This window comes from Callionymus lyra, chromosome 2, assembly GCF_982586985.1.
Source record: "Callionymus lyra chromosome 2, fCalLyr1.hap1.1, whole genome shotgun sequence".
NCBI lineage: Eukaryota > Metazoa > Chordata > Actinopteri > Syngnathiformes > Callionymidae > Callionymus > Callionymus lyra.
In genome coordinates, this window is record NC_141819.1 from 34,171,437 (window position 1) to 34,190,685 (window position 19,249).

At 37.3% G+C, this 19,249-nt stretch overlaps 1 protein-coding gene across 1 annotated transcript in view; it reads right to left on the bottom strand.

The window, feature by feature from the left end:
- The window catches only part of LOC148086635 (neural-cadherin), a 288,414-nt gene that overhangs the window by 150,242 nt on the left and 118,923 nt on the right, over nt 1–19,249 (bottom strand). Inside the window, exons 8-12 of the mRNA XM_087784779.1 lie at nt 13,620–13,792; nt 7,940–8,108; nt 7,048–7,218; nt 6,776–6,948; nt 636–803 (exon numbers count right to left, since the gene is read on the bottom strand). Coding sequence (XP_087640905.1) covers nt 636–803; nt 6,776–6,948; nt 7,048–7,218; nt 7,940–8,108; nt 13,620–13,792 — 854 coding nt within the window. The remainder of the gene's footprint in view (nt 1–635; nt 804–6,775; nt 6,949–7,047; nt 7,219–7,939; nt 8,109–13,619; nt 13,793–19,249) is intronic.

Below are 19,249 nucleotides of genomic sequence, written 5' to 3' on the forward strand. Positions count from 1 at the left end.
CTACAGCCTGAGATTGTACCAAAATCTTCATAAATTAGGAGAGAAACAGATTTGTCAAGTTGTGCCATGGGTGTCATCTACAGATGGACAAAACGACAGCCCTTTTTATTACCTTTAGGCCAGACATCTGTCCGTGTTATGCATATTTTTGGATGCACTTCTCTTTTGAACACACTGAATCCTTCTCTATGTTGCATAATATTCATCACGTGTGCAGTTTAAACCCACACTTTTCTTCTACATCTTTCGGAGTTCCAGGGCTCCACCTCCAGAGCTGATGCTGGATCCAGGATATCCAGCATGTCAACGGATCCATATTTATCTCCAGCAGCCTCCCTGGACCATGCTGCTCTACTCTTTTCTCCCACTTTATCCCCTTGTCTAGCCTGCAGCTAGTCGCAGCAGGTGTTTTCGAAAACAAAGAGTCTGGTTCTGCTTCAGGTTTCTGCCTTCTATAAGGAAGTTTTTCCTTGTCACTGCCACCTTGTGATTCCCTCATTGTTGATTCCCTGGGATCTATTTTTCTTTTTACAATATAGTCTTATTAAAACAGTAAGTATTGTCTTGATATAACTTTGTTATGATATGACCTTTAACCAAAATTGAATTTTATACATTTTGTGTTTCATACTTACCACGATGGGTGTATCTCGAACTGTGTTTTCAGGAATGACGACGCTGTAGCTGTCCTTTTCCCATTGCGGTGGCTGATTCTTCACATTGGTGATGGTAACTGCAAGTTCTACTGAGCTGCTTCGGTTTCCTCCGTCTGTAGCTATGATTTCCCTGGTGATGTATGTCCTCTGTGGCAGAATACGGAAAAATGAGCACAGCTGTCACACAATTTCCAGACAGTGATGAAGAAAGCTTTTTACGGACCAGCAAACATTCATTTTAAGTTGTAAAATGTATAAAAATATTATGGAATCCATTTATAAGGAATGTTATTTAAAAACGTGATTCATTATAATGTTTTTTCTGCAGATAAAATTGCAATATACATTATTATGTTAGTTAGTCATTACCCTGTTTCCTACTTTCAATCAATACCTATTGACCTGTGCTCTTTTTTGCTAGGCTCTTTTAAAGTAGGAGGAGATAGTGACTAGTGAAGAATAACAGTATAAATTGTTCTAACAATGACTGTATTATCAGCAAGAACTTGCTAGACGAGTTGGCCGCTGTGATGGTGATGGAGGCGTGTTGTTCTTCTCTCTTCGCGCTTATAAAAAAAGCTACCAGACAACCTTTTTAATAAACACATGTACAAAGCCTTGTTTTATGACTAAGTAAATTCTACTGTTGCAGAAATGTGCTAATATGCGAGGAATTATTGGGGGAATAAATTATAGGATGTTGGTTGTGATAGCGCTGGCTAAGCTAACTCTGAGTGGGAATTTGTCTCAAGACTATAAAAGTCCCAAGGATGTTATTACTCAAAATTATTGTCTTATTGCTTCTCCAAATACAACTTAGCCATGTTTTTTTTTTACAGTCCAAAAACATGCAGAGGTTAATTGAGAACTTTGGGAAATTGTCCATACGTATGAGAGCGTGTGTGAATGGCTGTCTGTCTTTGTGTGTCCCCTGCCTCTCGCCCTATGATACTGGGATAGGCTCCAGTCTCCCCGCAACTCCGGTTAGGAATTATTATTATTATTAATTATTTAGAAAATTATTTAATTAATGTAGCACGGCATGCTATTGGCTAACAGATAAGCCCTGAACACTCAGAACATGAGTTTGGATGGGTAGCAAATGTCGATTCCTTTTGGTAATGAACAAATCACGTGGTACTACCAAATACCGGTTCAGATATATTCAAACAGTAAACTTGTTTCCATCATTCATTGCATCGTTGTGACTGTGAGCGAGCGAGGAATAGGCGATTTTCATGAATGACAGAAACACAGCATTGCACGCAAGTCAATATCTGTGGGTCCCGTTAGACAGTAAAGTATTTGTGTCACGAAGTACAAAGCCAGCGGCAGATATACTTCAAAACAAACAAAGAACATGAATTTTCTGATGGCAGCTGAGTGAACCTCTGATTTACCTCCAGCAATCAGCACAGTTAAAAAGCCTGAGCCAGATAGCGACTCGTCTCAAGCATCAGGAGATATGGCAAGAGCAAAACCAACGATGCAAGTAAGGCGTCCTCTTCGTTTTTTTCAAGGTAACAGGAGTGTGTTCATGATGATTTTAGTTTGGCAGGTTAACTTGTTTGAGTTATTATTATCCAAGTACTTTATGTCATATCATTGTACATTTTTATTATAACCTGTCCAAAAGTTGAAAATATCTTCATCCCAAAGATTTATCTTCTGCTTCAGTGGAAGTTATTTCCACAGCAGAGGATACACCGAGAACTGAGCAGCCTCAGCTATTGACTGGGAAACTTGACACGTTATTCTCATTGTGATTGTCTGGAAACAGTTTTTCTATTCCTTAAAGAATGTTATTAAAAAACTCAAAACTGTCTTAAAACAAGACTTCAACACCAGCTGTCAGTTACATGCTGTTAGTCTTCTGGTTCCAGTCCGAGGTGTCAGATTGACCCATTTCCAATGGAGGTAAAGTTGTCATCCCAAGTGTTTACTGATATCTCTGTATTCTTTCCACTGTTCCTAGTAGCAAATTTAGCTTTCTTTCTGTGTGAATCTGATCCTTTCCCCCCTGCTTTTTCCGTTTTCCTTTTTTTGTTGTTTTACCTGTTGAAACACATACGTAATTTCCGCGGTTGATTGGATATCTTTTATTTATCCGTTTCAGATTTATACCCTCTGTTTTTGTATTGTGTTTCCGCACAGTTTTTTGGAGATCTTAAGTTCTTTGTCTATTGTTGTACCTTCTGTATGGTTGTGTTGTGTGATTAAACTGTTATTGCTGAGTCTCGCTGTGGCTAGTGTCCCTGATCTCCAGTCAGTACGTACACTTGGGTCCATTTATTTCCCGGTACACGACATAAGGTGTAATTAATCTGTTCTGCCTGGAAGTTATATAAGAATGTTACCACTACATAAGCTCCAGGGTAAATCTTTATTATTAAAACACAAGCAAATACTTTTTTTTTTTAATTATGTATTAGGATCTTTTTTTTATCGTTTCATCTGGGCTTATTTATATTAAGGAGCATTTTAGTTTCTCCAAGAAAAGCTTTTTCAAAGTAAGGTGTGCCAGTTGATCCCAACTTTTGAAGTAATGGCGTTCAAATCGATTTTTAAATGAATGCACTGATAAAGTAAATGCATGCTTGTGTGTTTTTTTCCAATTCAAGATTGTTTTACTATATTTATTTTTTAAAAAAATCTATATTAATACATATCATGCATTTTTTAATTTTCTTAGAATAAATTATTATGAGCACACCAAACAATATTTTAGTTTTTATGTTGTGGGATTCTTTCCACTATCTACCACTGTTTAAAAATATATTTAATTGTTTAAAAAAACATACATGTTCAAATATTAATTTTTGTTCAATACAAAATAATTTTGAACATAAACACAAAACTGTCTCAATAAAACACTCATGTAGTTGTGCATGTTTATCAAGTCGTTAAATCTTAAAACTTTTAAAAGCACCTATTCTCTGAACCCTATTCATTAGTTTGTCTTGGAAAGAAGACAAAAACAATCCCTGCCAGCGACTTTCTTGTACAGATCTTTGACTCAAGAGGTTGAGCTCGAGTCATAATTAAACCCCTTACAGTTCTACATCGGTTAACAAGCAGTTTTGGTAAAAGGTCGTTATCTAATGCTTAAGGCACAATGGTAAGAGCACAAAATAATATTTTAAAAAGTCAAGTTTTCCTCATTAGTGTGAAAGAGTTTGGAATAGATTTAATTCTTATCCACAAGGGTTAGCACTAGATACAAAGACTTGGTATCTGGCTAGACTTTGTTTTCCACTCATGGCTGCAGCTTATTCCGAGACAAAGACCTGTTTGGTGAACTCTTCACGGTCATGATCCTACTTCCTTGTTCATGTTCCCATCTGAGATTTGTGTTCTCGTTTATATGTGTTTCTAGAGGTTAGACGCTGAGGGAGAAGTGCTTTCGTTCACATTCAGTTAGTAAAGAAAAAGAGAGTCTGACAGAACAAAAAATGTAAACTGTGTATACCTTATAATTTATATAAACAAAGCAAATAGATTAGTACATTTCATAGCTCATTTAATATATTAAATTAGATATATTTATTTTACTAGTTTATTAAATGATGTTTATGTGGCTGTACTTATTTTTGAATTATATTTTCTATGAAAGGAATCTTTATTTTTGCAAGATGTTTAAATCAGTGTTCCCCAATCCCCCTTCCGGGGACCAATATCGGTACGTAAGGCATTTGTTACTGGGCCACAGAGAAAGAATTTGTATTATTGATTATTTGTATAATGTCTGAAAAGTGTTTTGTTTCAACAAAAAGGTTGTATTTTCTCAAATGTAAACTTAGCTTGTAGCTAATGATACAATGATTTTTAAGACAATTTCTTAAAGAAAAAAAAAATGGACCAGTAGACTAGTAAAAATGAGTGAAAAACAAACTCTATACGATTTAACAGAAGGTCGGTCTGGGAATGTAATGCCGACATAATACTGGTCTGTAGTGCAAAAAACATTGGGGACCCCTGGTTTAAATAAAAAAATCGGTGTGCTAGTAAATGCATCCAATGCAAAATATCTTTCTATACCACTTCAACAATTTTACTGATATTGCTTTAAACATTGCATTATTGATTCCAGGATCAATTTGTTTTGTTTCGGGACTCTGCTCAAGTGTCTAGTTTGAGCAAGTTAAGGCGGGACTTAGTACTGACTTAATTTGGGCTGCTGGTCACCCCAAGACTAGAACAAGTTTACTCAGTGAAAGTTGAGTTGAGTGAGGCTTGGAAGGTTTGCATCACATCATTTTTTTTCCGTTACCATTTTTAAGCCACAATATATGATGACAGTTTGTCAAAGTCTTGAAACAACATATTGCTTGTTCCGCCCATCGCCATGTCAACAGTGTTAACCAAATTACAATGTCACAGCACAGTGTCAAATGTCTCGTGAATTTCCATTTAAATGTTGCAAATGGTAAATGAAAGAGAGCCAATTATGTCATATTGGTGGGTTCACACCAAACTTTATTTTGATGCCTCAACGTCACACCTTTGGTCTTTGTTATGTTATTTTGACTGTTCACTTCCGTCTAGCATCAAAGACGGAGCATGACTCATGGGTCTCAGTCACCTATTCCCCCGTCCTCTTCTCACTGAGACTATTTTTACAGGAAATATATGTCAAACTAGTTGGCATTAAAGCTAATGCAAAAGCTAGTATACCAGGTATATGGTGAATTAATGTTAAACCTCACCAGGAACAATCTTATGTCCAATGGTGAAAATGTTGTGACGCCACGCATTGGAATCCACAAATGCTTTAAGTAGTGTGAAACGCCCACATGCATCTCTTCTCTCTTTGACCCTGACTCATCATTTACCTGTATTCACACCAAAAGTATCACAGCACAAATTAGTCAAATTTATGCCGCCTCGAAAATAGAACTTGTGTAAACCCACCAGAGTTTTTAATTTGTACCGATTCTTAATTAACAGTGCCTGTGCACCAACTCATACCTCTGGGATGACAGTTTTGCAACATTTCTTCACAACATTTGGTCAAATCTAGCATCTAAATCAAATGCTAAATGCTCTATCAGCTTTTTAATTTGCAGCTCCAAGTAAAGTGACACACACAAACATGTTGTAATTTACAGGGATATTGTGAGTAAGTGAACTGATCACGTGTGCAGACTCATCACTTCATGGACTGAAAATCAATTTTGGTCTGAGTCGCCGCAATGTGAGGCACAACTTCTTTGAACATGAATCCGGGGTATTCCCAGGAATTTTAGTGTTTTTTGTTTTAATGTGTTGATTTAACTGTGTCTTAAATAGATCATGGACCTTTATTGCACTCATCAGTATGTGTCTGTTTGTACAAAACTCTCTTTTCATTGAAATATTTACTTAAGAAAAAATGTTTAAGTCCCGTCCACTGATAATGCTTTGTTTCTCTAGAGATAAATCATGATTACCATAACCACTCGACTGTGATTGGTCAAGCATAAAAGATTGTCACTGCTCCTTATCAAGTCTCCCCCTATAAGGGACTCATTGTATAAACAAAACGGGCGCGAGGTGTGAAGCCCTTATTAAGTCATAATGGGCTCAACTCTCCTAACCTCTCGTTCGCTGAGACGGGGGAAAGCTTTATAAAGTAATTACTTCAAAACATCATCATGAGGAGAGACTGCATCTTGGAGAGGAAGACTTCAACATTTGAAAAGATGTGAGTGAGTCAGGAGAGCTGGGTTGTCATATTTGTTGCCTTTTAAACGCGTTAAAGATATGATTCTGATGCTTTTCTTTTCCATTGGCCTTCTTCATGAAACAGCACTTTGATTTTGAGAGACAGATTTGTGTTTGGTGTTAGTCCAGGGTTATAATCTCGTCCTGTGAATGTTGCCCGCGACCATCAAAAATTGAAAGAATCTTTTAAATTCATGACCAATTTGTGACAAAATCGGGCTGATATTGTGTAATATTTCTAGGCCACATTAAAACCGACAAAGGGGAAGTACAGTTAAAAAAGCATGTTGAACAACATCATTAAAAGAGTCTCATTCACATCAATGCTTTCTTCCTATTATACGTTTCTTTGTACACTTTATGGACATTTGTGAATGGCCTTAGCCAGCTACAGATAAGATTGAAAATATGCACACCTGGGAGATGGGCTGGTTGACAAACACCCAGCCAGTCATGGGGTTGACTCTCAGGTACTCTGGCTGCTCACTGGACATTGAGTAAGTTATAGCAGCGTTTGTCCCGAAGTCGTCGTCATGAGCTGCAACTCGCAGGAAACTGGTCCCAATCATTGTGTCCTCTCTGAGATAATCTGCAGAGGGATTTACAGAAGAGAACAAGGATGACTATGTTGGTCCTCAGACGAAGAGTATTGGAGACATTCCCCACATTCGAACAACCATTCACTTACACTCGTATCTGATGTTCTCAAATTTAGGACTGTTGTCGTTCTGATCAAGGATCAGGATGGTGAGTTGACAAATGCCAATCAGTGGGTCAGCGGCCTGGTCGGTGGCCGTTACCGTCACGGCGAACTCCCGCTGGCGTTCACGGTCGAATTTCCGAGCAGTCACGATGACTCCTTCAAACCCATGAAACAGTTAACTTGCTGGACAACACAAGGCACATCAATTGAATGGACGAAAACTTTAAAGCTAATATGTTTCTTGTGGATGATGGCACAAAAACGTAAATATTAAATATTGTTGATGACATGAAATAAAAAACAACAGCTGAAAGAGCAACACAAATGCATTAGTAATTTGCAGATGCAACACTAACAGACCCAGGGACTTATTCATTCCTTGTGCTATTATGCTGTTTCATTCTGAGTTTCTGAGTGGAGTGAAAAGATTCTATTCCATGTTAATCTTTGTATCCTTTTTCTTTGTTATTTTCTATGATCTATGTTCTTTATCTTTAGATTGCGCCATCTTGCACTTTCTTTTTATTGCACTTTGTTCTTCTTTTTATGAAACTATTGTCTGCAGTGTGCTAGAAAAACAATGTCCCGAAAGTGATCTCCAGAGGTATCAATACAGTTTATCCATCCATCAATCTATTCATCCATCCATCTAAACCAACTATCTATCCATCTATCTGGATACAAATATTTAGTTTGTGTTAGGTTTGTGACAGGAAAGCTAATATATCATATAGTGAATTTTACTTTTTATGGAATTTAACATAGTATTGAATATATTTCTTTGAATTCAACGGATGGTTCTTATTACAAATCAAAATTAAACGTCAAACACAACCAGACGTTGAAGCACCATGGCCGCCTGCAGGAGTGCGTTTACCTGTGTCAGGGTGAATACTGAAAGCTGGCACCGTGGAGTCTTTGTGCATGAAGCCGTATGTCACCTTTCCATTGGAGCCCTCGTCAGCATCTACGGCGAGGACTTGCAGGACGAACGTCCCTGCTGGCTGGTTCTCCAGAACTGATGTGCTCTCTCTGTACTGATGACACTGAAAAGGGTAAAACAAATGCGTCGGGTAAAATTAGAAAGAATAAAAAAGTATTGGGAAAGACAGAGAGGACAATACTTAGGATTGCATGTATTAGCATAAGAATCAATGCTATACTCTCACAACTCAGTGAAGGACAAGCTGTTATTGCAGATACCATCCATCATGTCTATAAAATCTATTATTACCAGAGCTCAATTACCACTACCAGGAGTTTGGATCTCGAGGTGGGGGACACCCTGGGGAGATAACCATTCCTTCACAACATAGACATTAGAGCAGGTATGCTCTAACCTAAAGACAACTAAAAGTAACTGACTCATCATAATAAACCCATGTAAGACCAGAGAGTTCCAAATGGATGCGATTGGACTAAGGAAAGGGACGTTTTAAGTTCTTGTCCAAAAGGCTTCTTCGATTGTTAATAACTGGTCTGAGGAGCATTTATGTATCTCTCTTTTTGTTCTACCTTGCCTGTAGCAATATATCTTCCATCTCTTCAGACCAGTTATTGTAGCTAGTCTGTTGTTTCACTTTGGAATGTCACTCTCTTTTTAAGGCATTTCTGTGGACGTTTGGCAAAGTTGGCCTGGAAATTTGGCTAAACTTTTAAAATATGGAAATGAACACAGTGGACATGTAAACTCTGGTGAACTGTTCAAAGAAGCCTTTCATTATATAGCTGTTGATTATATTCAGCTGCTACGCCCACTAAGGTGTGCATTCAGTGGAAGAATGTTTGGCTATCAACCAAATTCTTAGATGTCTTAGCTGAAAAGAAAATGGACAAATAGAACATTCATACACAAGGAAAAGACCAGTCAGGGAAAGAGTGTTTGGGAATAAACCTTTGTAAATGCACAAAATAAATTGGATAAAAGGATTTACTTATTCATATGCTACCATATGAATGGGTTTATTTATATCCCTTTAGACACATTTTTATGTTGGTCTGCTTTTGTGTCCACTGCCTCCCTATCACATGAGAGGTGAAACATCTTTCCATCACTCTAATCTGTCCATTTGCCTCACTTTGAAACTCTTTGGAGAACCAAGACCTGAATGAACTTACATGGACAAACCCGTGTAAGCATCAGTGATGATGGATAAAACTGTGAAGCTTCATGAAGCAGTGTCCTCGTTTACAGACTTCACAAGATGTGTGTCCCTATCTACTCTTTAATATTTTTGTTTTGAGCAGTCCGTGAAGAGGCCCCTGTCTCATGAAGCTACATGAACCCATCTCTAGCAAGCACAGGGAAAACATGTGGCTTCCATGAGCCAATATTAATCATTTCTGACCCCCTGCTAGTAGCAGCAAAACCACCATTTACCATGCTGGATCTGAAATTGGTTGTACGTGTGTCTGATAAAGTGAGATAGAATATTTCAAATGATATCTTGCAGAAAAAAACAAGCGGATGGAGCCAATAAAATCCAAAATTTTGAGTCATGTTCTCTGTTGGTTGTTTCATTTTGTGTTTCTTTCCAAACTGAAGCAGGCAGATGTGCTCGGTTGGAGTGATTCATTGGCCAGAATATGGAGTCTCCTGTCCAGGAACCAGAGAATTCTTCTTGCAATTTTGTTTTCTGCCTCTTTGCGCTTGATGGAGTTTACCCACTCCTTCAAGAAACATCTCAAGACATTTTTATTCGTGCAGGCTTTTCCTTGATTCTCGGAGACTCCTGTGTTGTTCTCTGTGTTATCTTGACCTTTTTTAGTATATATTTTATAGAGTATTGTTTTGATTTACCTTGAATTACTTACTAACTCTGTGGATTGTGCTTTATGACTCATCTCTGACATTGTCATCTCTTAATTACTTTGATTAAGTTGCAAAGGTGTGACCAAAGACGTATTTTATGACTTTTTTTTTTCTCCACTGATTCCTCAGGGAAGAGAAACTATTCCCCGAGTTCTGCTCGCCATGCTTCCTTTTGACATCTAATTAATGACAAGAACATTTCTAATTATTTCCTGTTCTCTCACTTACTCCCACATCTTTTCTTGCTCCTGACATGCAACAATGCTTTACCTTTCATCACCCTTTCAACAGCTCCTTCTGTAAGTCATTATAGGCTTTCACAGCTCTCCGCGCCCTGCAGATCCAATTTTACATCTGAAAGTATGGAGAATAATTCTGCCGCACAAGGGTAATATGCGCCATGTTGGCATTTCCACTGTGTCGACTTTAATCTGATTACCAAGGATTATTCTTGTTACATGATTCTGTATTGATCACGTCTCAAGAGTGAGTCACAAAACCATCTCTTGAAATGAACATGGGTCAATTATTTGAGGAGAGCGTATGTTCTCACTTGTGTCAATATTAAAACATCATTGATGATTCTTAATATTCCACAAATGGGAGTGTATGGATTAATAAACCTGTAATATGTTACAACTAGCATTAGACTCCTGACCTGTGATCCCAATCATAGTAATAGTAATTGTAGTAATCATCTGACTGAGGTTGTTCAATAATGAAAGACGCAAATTATAACGTTAGCCACCCAGAATTCCCTCATTTTCTACTCACCTTCATGTCGACTAAGGGTTTTGATCATTTTCAGAATAATTTGATTTATAGAGTTATAGGCAAAAGTGTTTGTTCATTTTAATGTAGTGACATCCTAATACCTCCATGGTGCTTGTCTGTAACGTCCTTCTGTGTGAAGCCTAGACATGAGGAATTGTTCCGGAAAAAAATAAAAATCTATATTTTAAGCTTGTTTTAGCTGACACATTCAGTGGGAGAAATATCAAGGGCCTCTGATGTTTCCCATAACGATGAAAAAAGTGTTTTATTTGAACAGATGGGCGACAATAATTAGTACTGCTCTGTCATTTTGTTGCACTGGAAACAGTACCGCCAACTAAGATGTATTTCTTGCACTATAATTGTGAAAACCAATCATTAAAATGACTTAAATCCTCTGAATTTCTAAGCCAATGCATTTAAGGTCTTCTGTAACAAAACATAAATGATCCTTATGTCGTTGACTTCCATCTCATGAGAACCTAACGGTTATAAATGCAAAGAATCTTCTCATTTCACCTGTAATAATGTAAAATGTAGTTATCCACATTTCCTTTTTTCCACCTGACTCAATAGTTGCGCCTTTTAAAGACGTTGGTCTTCCCTCCGAGTGCTGTTTTGAATTATACGGCCGTAAATCTGTGCCAGACTTTTGTTGCTTGAAGTAAAAGAAAAACAGGGTTTCGTTTTCATTGTTTGATCAAATGTTGTACAACGGTGAAAAAAGAAAACATGTGTATTATTTGATCCTCTTTTGTCAGAAACTGCAAGTGTAGCTTCAAACTTTCTTGCAGGCTTTCGACAAAATAAACATCTTGTTTTCCAACTCGATTTAGTTATGATTAAGATTATCCGAGGTTCCATAGGCGGTACACACTAGGCCACACTTGGAGTCTGCTGTGTGGGTAAAATTAAATACTTTTGAGATATCCCATGACAGGTGTGCTGGATATACTTTACTCTAAGAATAAAATCTTGCAGTTCCCATTCATTTTGACAAATGACTTTTTCCGCACAAAAGTTATGAGGATTATTACTTTTCATACGGTTGTTAAGTGGATAATACTAATCTTAAAACATCTGAAAGTACATGTTTGCTTCTGAGTTTGACCTACAAGGAAATATTAAAGGCAACTATGGGCACTTTTGATTTGAACATCTGCTGTTGATTTATTGCCTTTAACATGGCAGCCATCTTGTCTTTAACATGTTGTTCTTCAACACAAAGTTGATTCAACAACATTGAACATTTTTTATTTCCTTTTCACCAAAAGTCCCTCATGCTTAGAAATGTTTTATAAAGGGAGGAGAAGTCTACGGCAGTGAATATCAGCCTTTATGTTGAAAAGTCATTCATCTGTTTAGACCTGCAACGCTATTAGGGTTCAAGTTCATAGGCCAGATGGCTATCATGAGGACCTACTTTTTTATCTTCACTTCTTTTCTCCACATTTATGGATCAACAACAAAAGCATAAACATCATTTAAGATCATCACAGAGGACAAGCTCAGATATTAAGGGGTGAGCAATGAAAATGTTAAAGGTGTTAAAAACTTCTATTTAAATCAGAGATTTTCTTTTGCTTCATCTACAGCAGTGAGTTTGGAGAGACATGAGCAGAAGCTGCCAGCATAAGACCGTGTCTTGCCCAGATGTTACACAGCTGTTAGGACCTTGGAGAGTGCTGAAGCAGTATTATTGGATGGTGTTTGAGTAACAAAAACATCAGAAGTTAAACCGAAGATACTTCCAATCTAATGTATCATCACTGCACCTTCATTACGCGCTGCATTAGGCATTAGTTCATTTGATGCATCTTACAGTGCAGGAAAGAAGAATTCCTGGCGTAACCATACAAACGAATATCAACACAAAATCGAAACTCAAAACTGCCACATATATATATTATTTCCCATGATCATATTTATTAAGGATCTTTTATTGGTTAGCTGCGATGGTACTTTCAAACGTTCTCTGTTCTTTTGTCCTAAAAACCCATCCTTATTACAAACATAATTCCATTTTCCAATCCTTCCTGGTCACAGAAAATATATTATATAATTAAGATGGGAGAGAAGATGTTCATGTGCACATAAAATGTGGTTTACTGTTCAATAGGGATCATAACAGTGTCACCAATGGTAATTATACCAATATAAAAATGATTAGAACGAGTCTGTAGAAAACTGTGTCCAAGAGATGCATTTTGCATTCTGTCCGCTTGGATTGAGCCAACTTTGACTGAGATCCGTGCCCGGGTGCACCTCCCACCACAAAGTGTCATACCCATGCCAGACAATGACCAGTAGGTAAGGGGTGTTGCGTCCCAGCTGGTCCTTGGTCATTCCTACTTTAGCCCTGAATCATCAGGAGAAACCCTACTTTATCGGCCTGCATATGCTCCTCACCTGGGACTGAAGTCTCAGAGTGTAAAAAGATCATATTATATTATAATCCAATAGGAATCCACAACTATAGATCTGAATGTCTCTTTGTTAAAATACCATCCAATTTGCTTTGCTTACTAAAAAAGAAGTACTTTAGATCTTCTTTACTTCAACCTGTCAATCATTGAACAGAAGAAAAAAAAAGTCCTTATTTTTAAACCTGAGACATTAGAAACCGAGAAGGTCGTGAGTTTGAGGCTCTTTCAGATATCAGATGGATGGGATTTCCACCGCATTCTTCAGCACTGTAATTATAAACTGGAAAGACGTTACCGAGGAGAGGAAGGTCAGCTAATCACTGCTCCTGAGGAGAGAGATTGAGTCTAATAAAGAGAGGCGCTAGAAAGAGGAACAAGATGAAGTGACGGAAAGTTAGGTGGGGCGAGAGGCACAAGAGCAGAGAAGGCATAACATGCAGGAAAGCAGATGTTTATCTAACACCTTTTTAATAAGCAGGAGAGCGTCAGCGCCGCTGGGGGAAAAAAAGGACTTAATGATGCCTCCGTGTAATTGCTCATCTCACCTTCTCAAAGACAGGTTTGTTGTTATTCACGTCGTCAACTCCCACAATGACCTGCGCGGTGGATGATAAGGCCTGGGGTCCGCCTGAGGCATTGTCATCCGTTGCTGTCACATTGAGGACATATTCAACACCCTGCAGACGAGGCGGTGGGCTGGAGCGCAGGCGAATTAGACCTGGTGGAAAAAAAATAAGTATATGGATGTCAGCGGTCCGCAGCTCATCGTTTGAATTCTATGTTCGCCTTAAAATCGGATTTGGAGGGATTTGATGACTCTTGCTGCTCTTTTGTGTTATGTGTATTGCGCCTTTACACATGCAAATGTTTTATCGTTTGTTCTTTAAACATGACAAGAGATTAGTTCTGTTATTATACATTGGATCATGAATCTTTTCTGACAGTTTCTTATTCTTACCGAATACAAAAAAACTCTATGAATATAATGCAAGTGGCAATGGAAAAGGACGAAAGGTTGAATTCTCTACGAACTTATCTATGAATATCTGAATCTCCTGAGGACGTCTGTCTGATGCATTAAAGATAAAGGAAGTAATGTGCACAGAGAATCAGGGAGGGAAGTGGCTGGATGACTACAAAAGCTAAAGGCTACGACACCACCAAACACTTTCTGGCAAACACAAACTTTCTACAACAATAAAACCCGCTGAAACAACAGCATACCAGACCTTCCGGATCAATGACCTACAACTCCCAGGACTACAACCGTCCTACTCCATGACTTTGCTTTTATTGTATATTGTATATTATGTGGTTATATTGCTGTCATTACCGGGCATCACAAACTAATTTCGCTCCATCCCTAGTGACGTGAATGTTAATAAAAATCCTTGAGATCAATATGGTAAAAGATGAAAAGATTGATTTGTGGGGAACAGTTGTTCTGTCTTAACAAGCCTCTATGTATGTGTACATGCTCAAAGCAACAAAACAATACATTTAATCAGAATCTCTATTTTATCTGGAGACTGGTTTTAGCTTCTCAGAAATCCACCTTGCAAGCTGGTTCATAGATCCTAGAGTATTCATCTACCATTGGATCTGCAGCAACAGCAACACCATTGCATTTGCAGCAACAGCAACACCTTAAAAAATATGCATCTTTTTTATTCAACAAGATATGTTAACAGATAGTGCTTGACAAACAGTTTTCCTAGAGTTGTGTTATGTTTCATGTGAATGGTTCAGAAGTGCCAACAAAAAAATTGAAGTGACTTTTAGTAACTTGCGTCAGTCTTTTACACATCTGCACGACGAATGTTTAAATTTTATGTCACACATTTCTTTTTCTATGAGAGTGTATTTTTTCAGCCCTGTTTTAAGTTGTCTTTTTTTTTTTAGACATGTTTAAGTTATATATTTCCCTGCCTATTTTAAGTTGTAATTGTCCTTACATTTGTTCTTTCAGGATTTGAATTATCCCAATAATAAAAAAAAAAACAAAAAAAAAAAACAACAACCTAAAACAGACTGGAAAAATATAATAACTTTAAACAGGATTATGATAATGGATAGTGGTACAAGAAACCATTAATTCATACATTTTGTGGAAATCTTGTTTTTCAATAGTAGTCTAAAGATCATGAAGATTTTTTTTTCATTCCCTCTTAGATGCTTTGGAATCAGTCAAAACTTAAAGTGAACACAGCTGCAGAATGTGACGAAAATATTGATGACTTCCCAGACTCTCTGGTGCAAACAAGAAAAAGGGAGCCTGAGCACAAGAGGGGATGAAGATGCATTTAAGGTTCTTGACTTGGAAGGATTTCATTAATTATAGTTGCACAACATATCAATAGTTAAATTGATTGCGAGTCTCTTCAAGCGTCTGTCTTTCTGGCATTCCATTTCATCTTGTCTACCCCGCTCTCTCTTTCAGTCTAGCATCAGTATCTCATCTGCATCCCACTCAGCTTTGAATGACTACCCCCCACTTTGTATTCATCACACCCTTGGGTGCCATGTTAACTCTGTGTATGCGAGTGTGTACTTCTTGTGTATGTGAGTGTGTACATGCTTGTTACATCCACCTTATCTTCAGAGGCAAGGGCAGGTGCTATAGTTGTCATGTATTCATTTTCCCGCTGTTCTTTGCGTGACCCAAAAATATAAACCATTCACACTTCTCACAAATGTGTGTGTGTGTGTGTGTGTTTGTGTTATCTATGTTTGCCAGAGAGGTGATGAGGGAGATTACAGTCACAAGATCTGATTGTCTGTTGGTGAGACCGACTTGGCATTGCAAATGTTTGCAGTGTTTTACATGTTTTGCAGAACCACATTATTTTAAAATGGCTTTTTTAATTAATTAATCTTTTTTTTTTTTACTTTGGATCATTCAAATCAATTTAGTGGCTGCATGTGCATGTTCCTGTTGTTGCACAAGAGATGGAGGGCTGCCACAGAGGGGGTGTCAGCCTCGAGGTATTTGTCACAATGGCTGGTTGCTTGGCACTTCTGCCTGCACTTACGGGGCTGTGTAGGTGTACATATGCATGCATCTGTGCGCACGTGTGTGAGATGGATTAAAATGAAAATAGGAAGGTATCACTGCAGATGTCACCTATGTATCTGGTAACATATCATAACCAGCAAAAGCTGAAACAAATGTTTCCAGTGGGTGTGTTAAAGTATTTCTCTGTCATTTTTTCTTTTTTTTAAATCAAATTTGGGACTTTTTACATCGTGATGCCATCAGTTATCGGGAACATACAATACAGGCCAAATGTTTGGACACACCTATTCATTAAATGCTATTTTTATTCAGATTTTTATTGAAATTTCGGTTTTATTACATCCCCACCTGTCACGCGTCCAAGTCCAATTGGCCATCATTCCTACCACATCCGACTTTAATCCAATCCAATCAGGAACAGGATACTATATGGATTTTTACCAACTTTTGCCCAACTTGCATTTAGATAGAGTTATCTAAACTAAATGTAAAGATAAACAGCAGTTTAAGTATACCAAACTTTTGTAATTCAGTGTCCTCAGATAAATTTCCAACTTGGTCATCGCTCTTCAAAAGAAAAAAACAAGAGATTTGACTGAAAGTGTCTTAAAACCCCTGAGAAAAAACTAAAAATAATATTTGAAAAAGTCTCACCCTGCTGGTTGGTAAGCGAACCTAAAGCTTTCCTATATTTGTAGTAAAGCAGAAACAACAAAAACATTTATATATAATTTAAAAGTAGTGTCTAACATTCAAATGACAATCAAAATTGTAGTTTAAGTTGTTCCAAACTATCTTGTTTAAGAGTTTCTTTCCTACATTATGAACTGACTGCTTACTCTGACTTGGGTGTCACAGGGAGTTGTTTGTCACAAACCCTGCCTGGTATATGTTATTTCGTTATTGTGTTTCCTGTTTTCTGCTGGATGTTTCCTCCCTGGTGCGCCTGACTCGCCTCTGCCCCATTTCCTGTTGTATTTTCTGGACTCGTCTCCTGTGTGGAATAATTTGACTTGATCGTCGTCGCCATTTCTCCGACGATTTCTTTGTACTACACCTTTTATTGTGAACATAAAATAGATTTTTTTTATAGACTTCCACTTGCTGTTCTCCTTATTATACTTTTATGTGCCTTCTTGAATTACGTCCCTTCGTGTTTTTTTCCGTTTTAAGCAATTTTTATTCCAATAGGGCAATTCTGCACTATAAAACATTTTGTACCTCAAAAGGAGAATTACGTAAAAAAATAAAAGAAAGTTGTTGTTGTTACTTTTGATGATTAAATGCAGCTTGTAAGAATACATAATCAGTGGAATGTCACTTAATTATACTAGTAACAATATTTATTTACTATATATACATGTTTAAATTAATACAGAACAAAGTGTTGTTTTCTGACTATGCCTTTTTATCTCTTCTAACATAGTTGAGATATTGTAAGTATGGAGGTCTTCACATGCGAGCAGTACCATTTTCAAAGTCGATCTCAGATGAGACCGGGAACTGATAATGTAGGTAATATGCCAATATTTGCAGGCTCTAATAAGAACCCTGGCAGCACTATACTGGATACGATGTAGTGTTTAGATGTTCTTGCAAGAAATTCCTATAAAGAGCCTTTCACAGGAGTCTTGTCTTGATATTAGGGCTTATTGTAGATTCACTTATCAGGCTCTGGAAGTCAAGATATGTCTTTCTTTTCAGAATCTTACAGTTTGGTAAATGTCAGTTATTAAAATTAATAAATAAAAGGTGTTTATTGTTTGTGTTAAAACCAACAAAACAAAAGACGTTTTCAAGAGTGGCAACCCCTTCAAGGTGTTTTCTGCACCCCAATATTTAACATAAACGTCACATTAAAAACGTGTTTCAAGTAGATGATGAGAGATAAGCTCGAAATTACATAAAAGTGTCAACAAAAATAAAAAGAAACATAGAAGATCAGAAAATGGTCAACATGGGGACAAAACTTCATGTGTAGTATATATATATATATATATATATATATATATATATATATATATAAATATTTATATACATATAGGTGGTTGGATGAATGACGTTGTTTTCGAGAAAAAGAAACCCTAAGAGAACATTGAGGGCTCACTATGTATGCTTCCTTTTATCCCCCTCTGGTTCACATAAAGATATAACATGGTCTAAAAGCCTGAGATATGGACGACACATGCTGGGTAAGTGGTTTATATTGGTACATAGAAAATGTTTGGATCCTAATGAGAACATAGTGAGAAGAAACTGACAAATATCTATATATATATTTTTTTTTTCTTTTCGTATACTACAACCCACAATACAGTCTGCTTGTATTTATAGTGTTATAAATCCACAAAGCTGAGGCTTTTATAACAGATGTTTTGCTACTAATGCCCTGCTTTATTCATGAACTTTGGTTACATTTTAAATCCATAACAATTCTGAAAACACAGCATCAATCAGAACAATCATCCAACTTATATGTGGCTAAAGTGCCAAAATAAGCTTTGTTTAGTTCAACATTTAAATATCTGTGAGGATTTTTCCAGTGATTTTGACACCATAATACAAAATGTACAATGTGTTTAAACCTTTAAATCTATCTGATGAGGACAGGTTGGCAGAAACTTTGATATGGTGCAACACTGAGGAAAAAGGTTGTAAAATTCTGACAGTGTGATGGACAATACTTGCTCATTAACTTGGAAGTGTCACAGCAGCCCCCTGCTCACTTGGTTTTCCTACACCTCTGCTCACAGTTGTTAAAGCCACACATCACTCACACATTGCTGTAATGCCGAGCTGGTTTCACTGTTCTCCTGTCGCGTATTCTTGTGGAACTTTCAACAAAGGCCTCAAGAATACCCTCCTGGTGTTGTGTGTTGCTAATGGGTGTTTCCATAATTATAATTGTATTAATTTACTCGACAATTGCCTTGAAATATTTCCACAAAATGTTACATGTGGATGGTAGTTTAGTCAATTAAATCTCTCAGTCTATTCCACAAACTATGAGCTTGGACGTAAGGTATCTCTCTGCATCTGATTTACAATTCAAGAAGGTGTCATTATTTCTCTCCATGACGCAGGAGTCTGGTTCTGCTTGAGTTTTCTGCCTCAAAGTTTTTCCTTGCCACTGCCACACTGTGATCTACTCATTGTTGA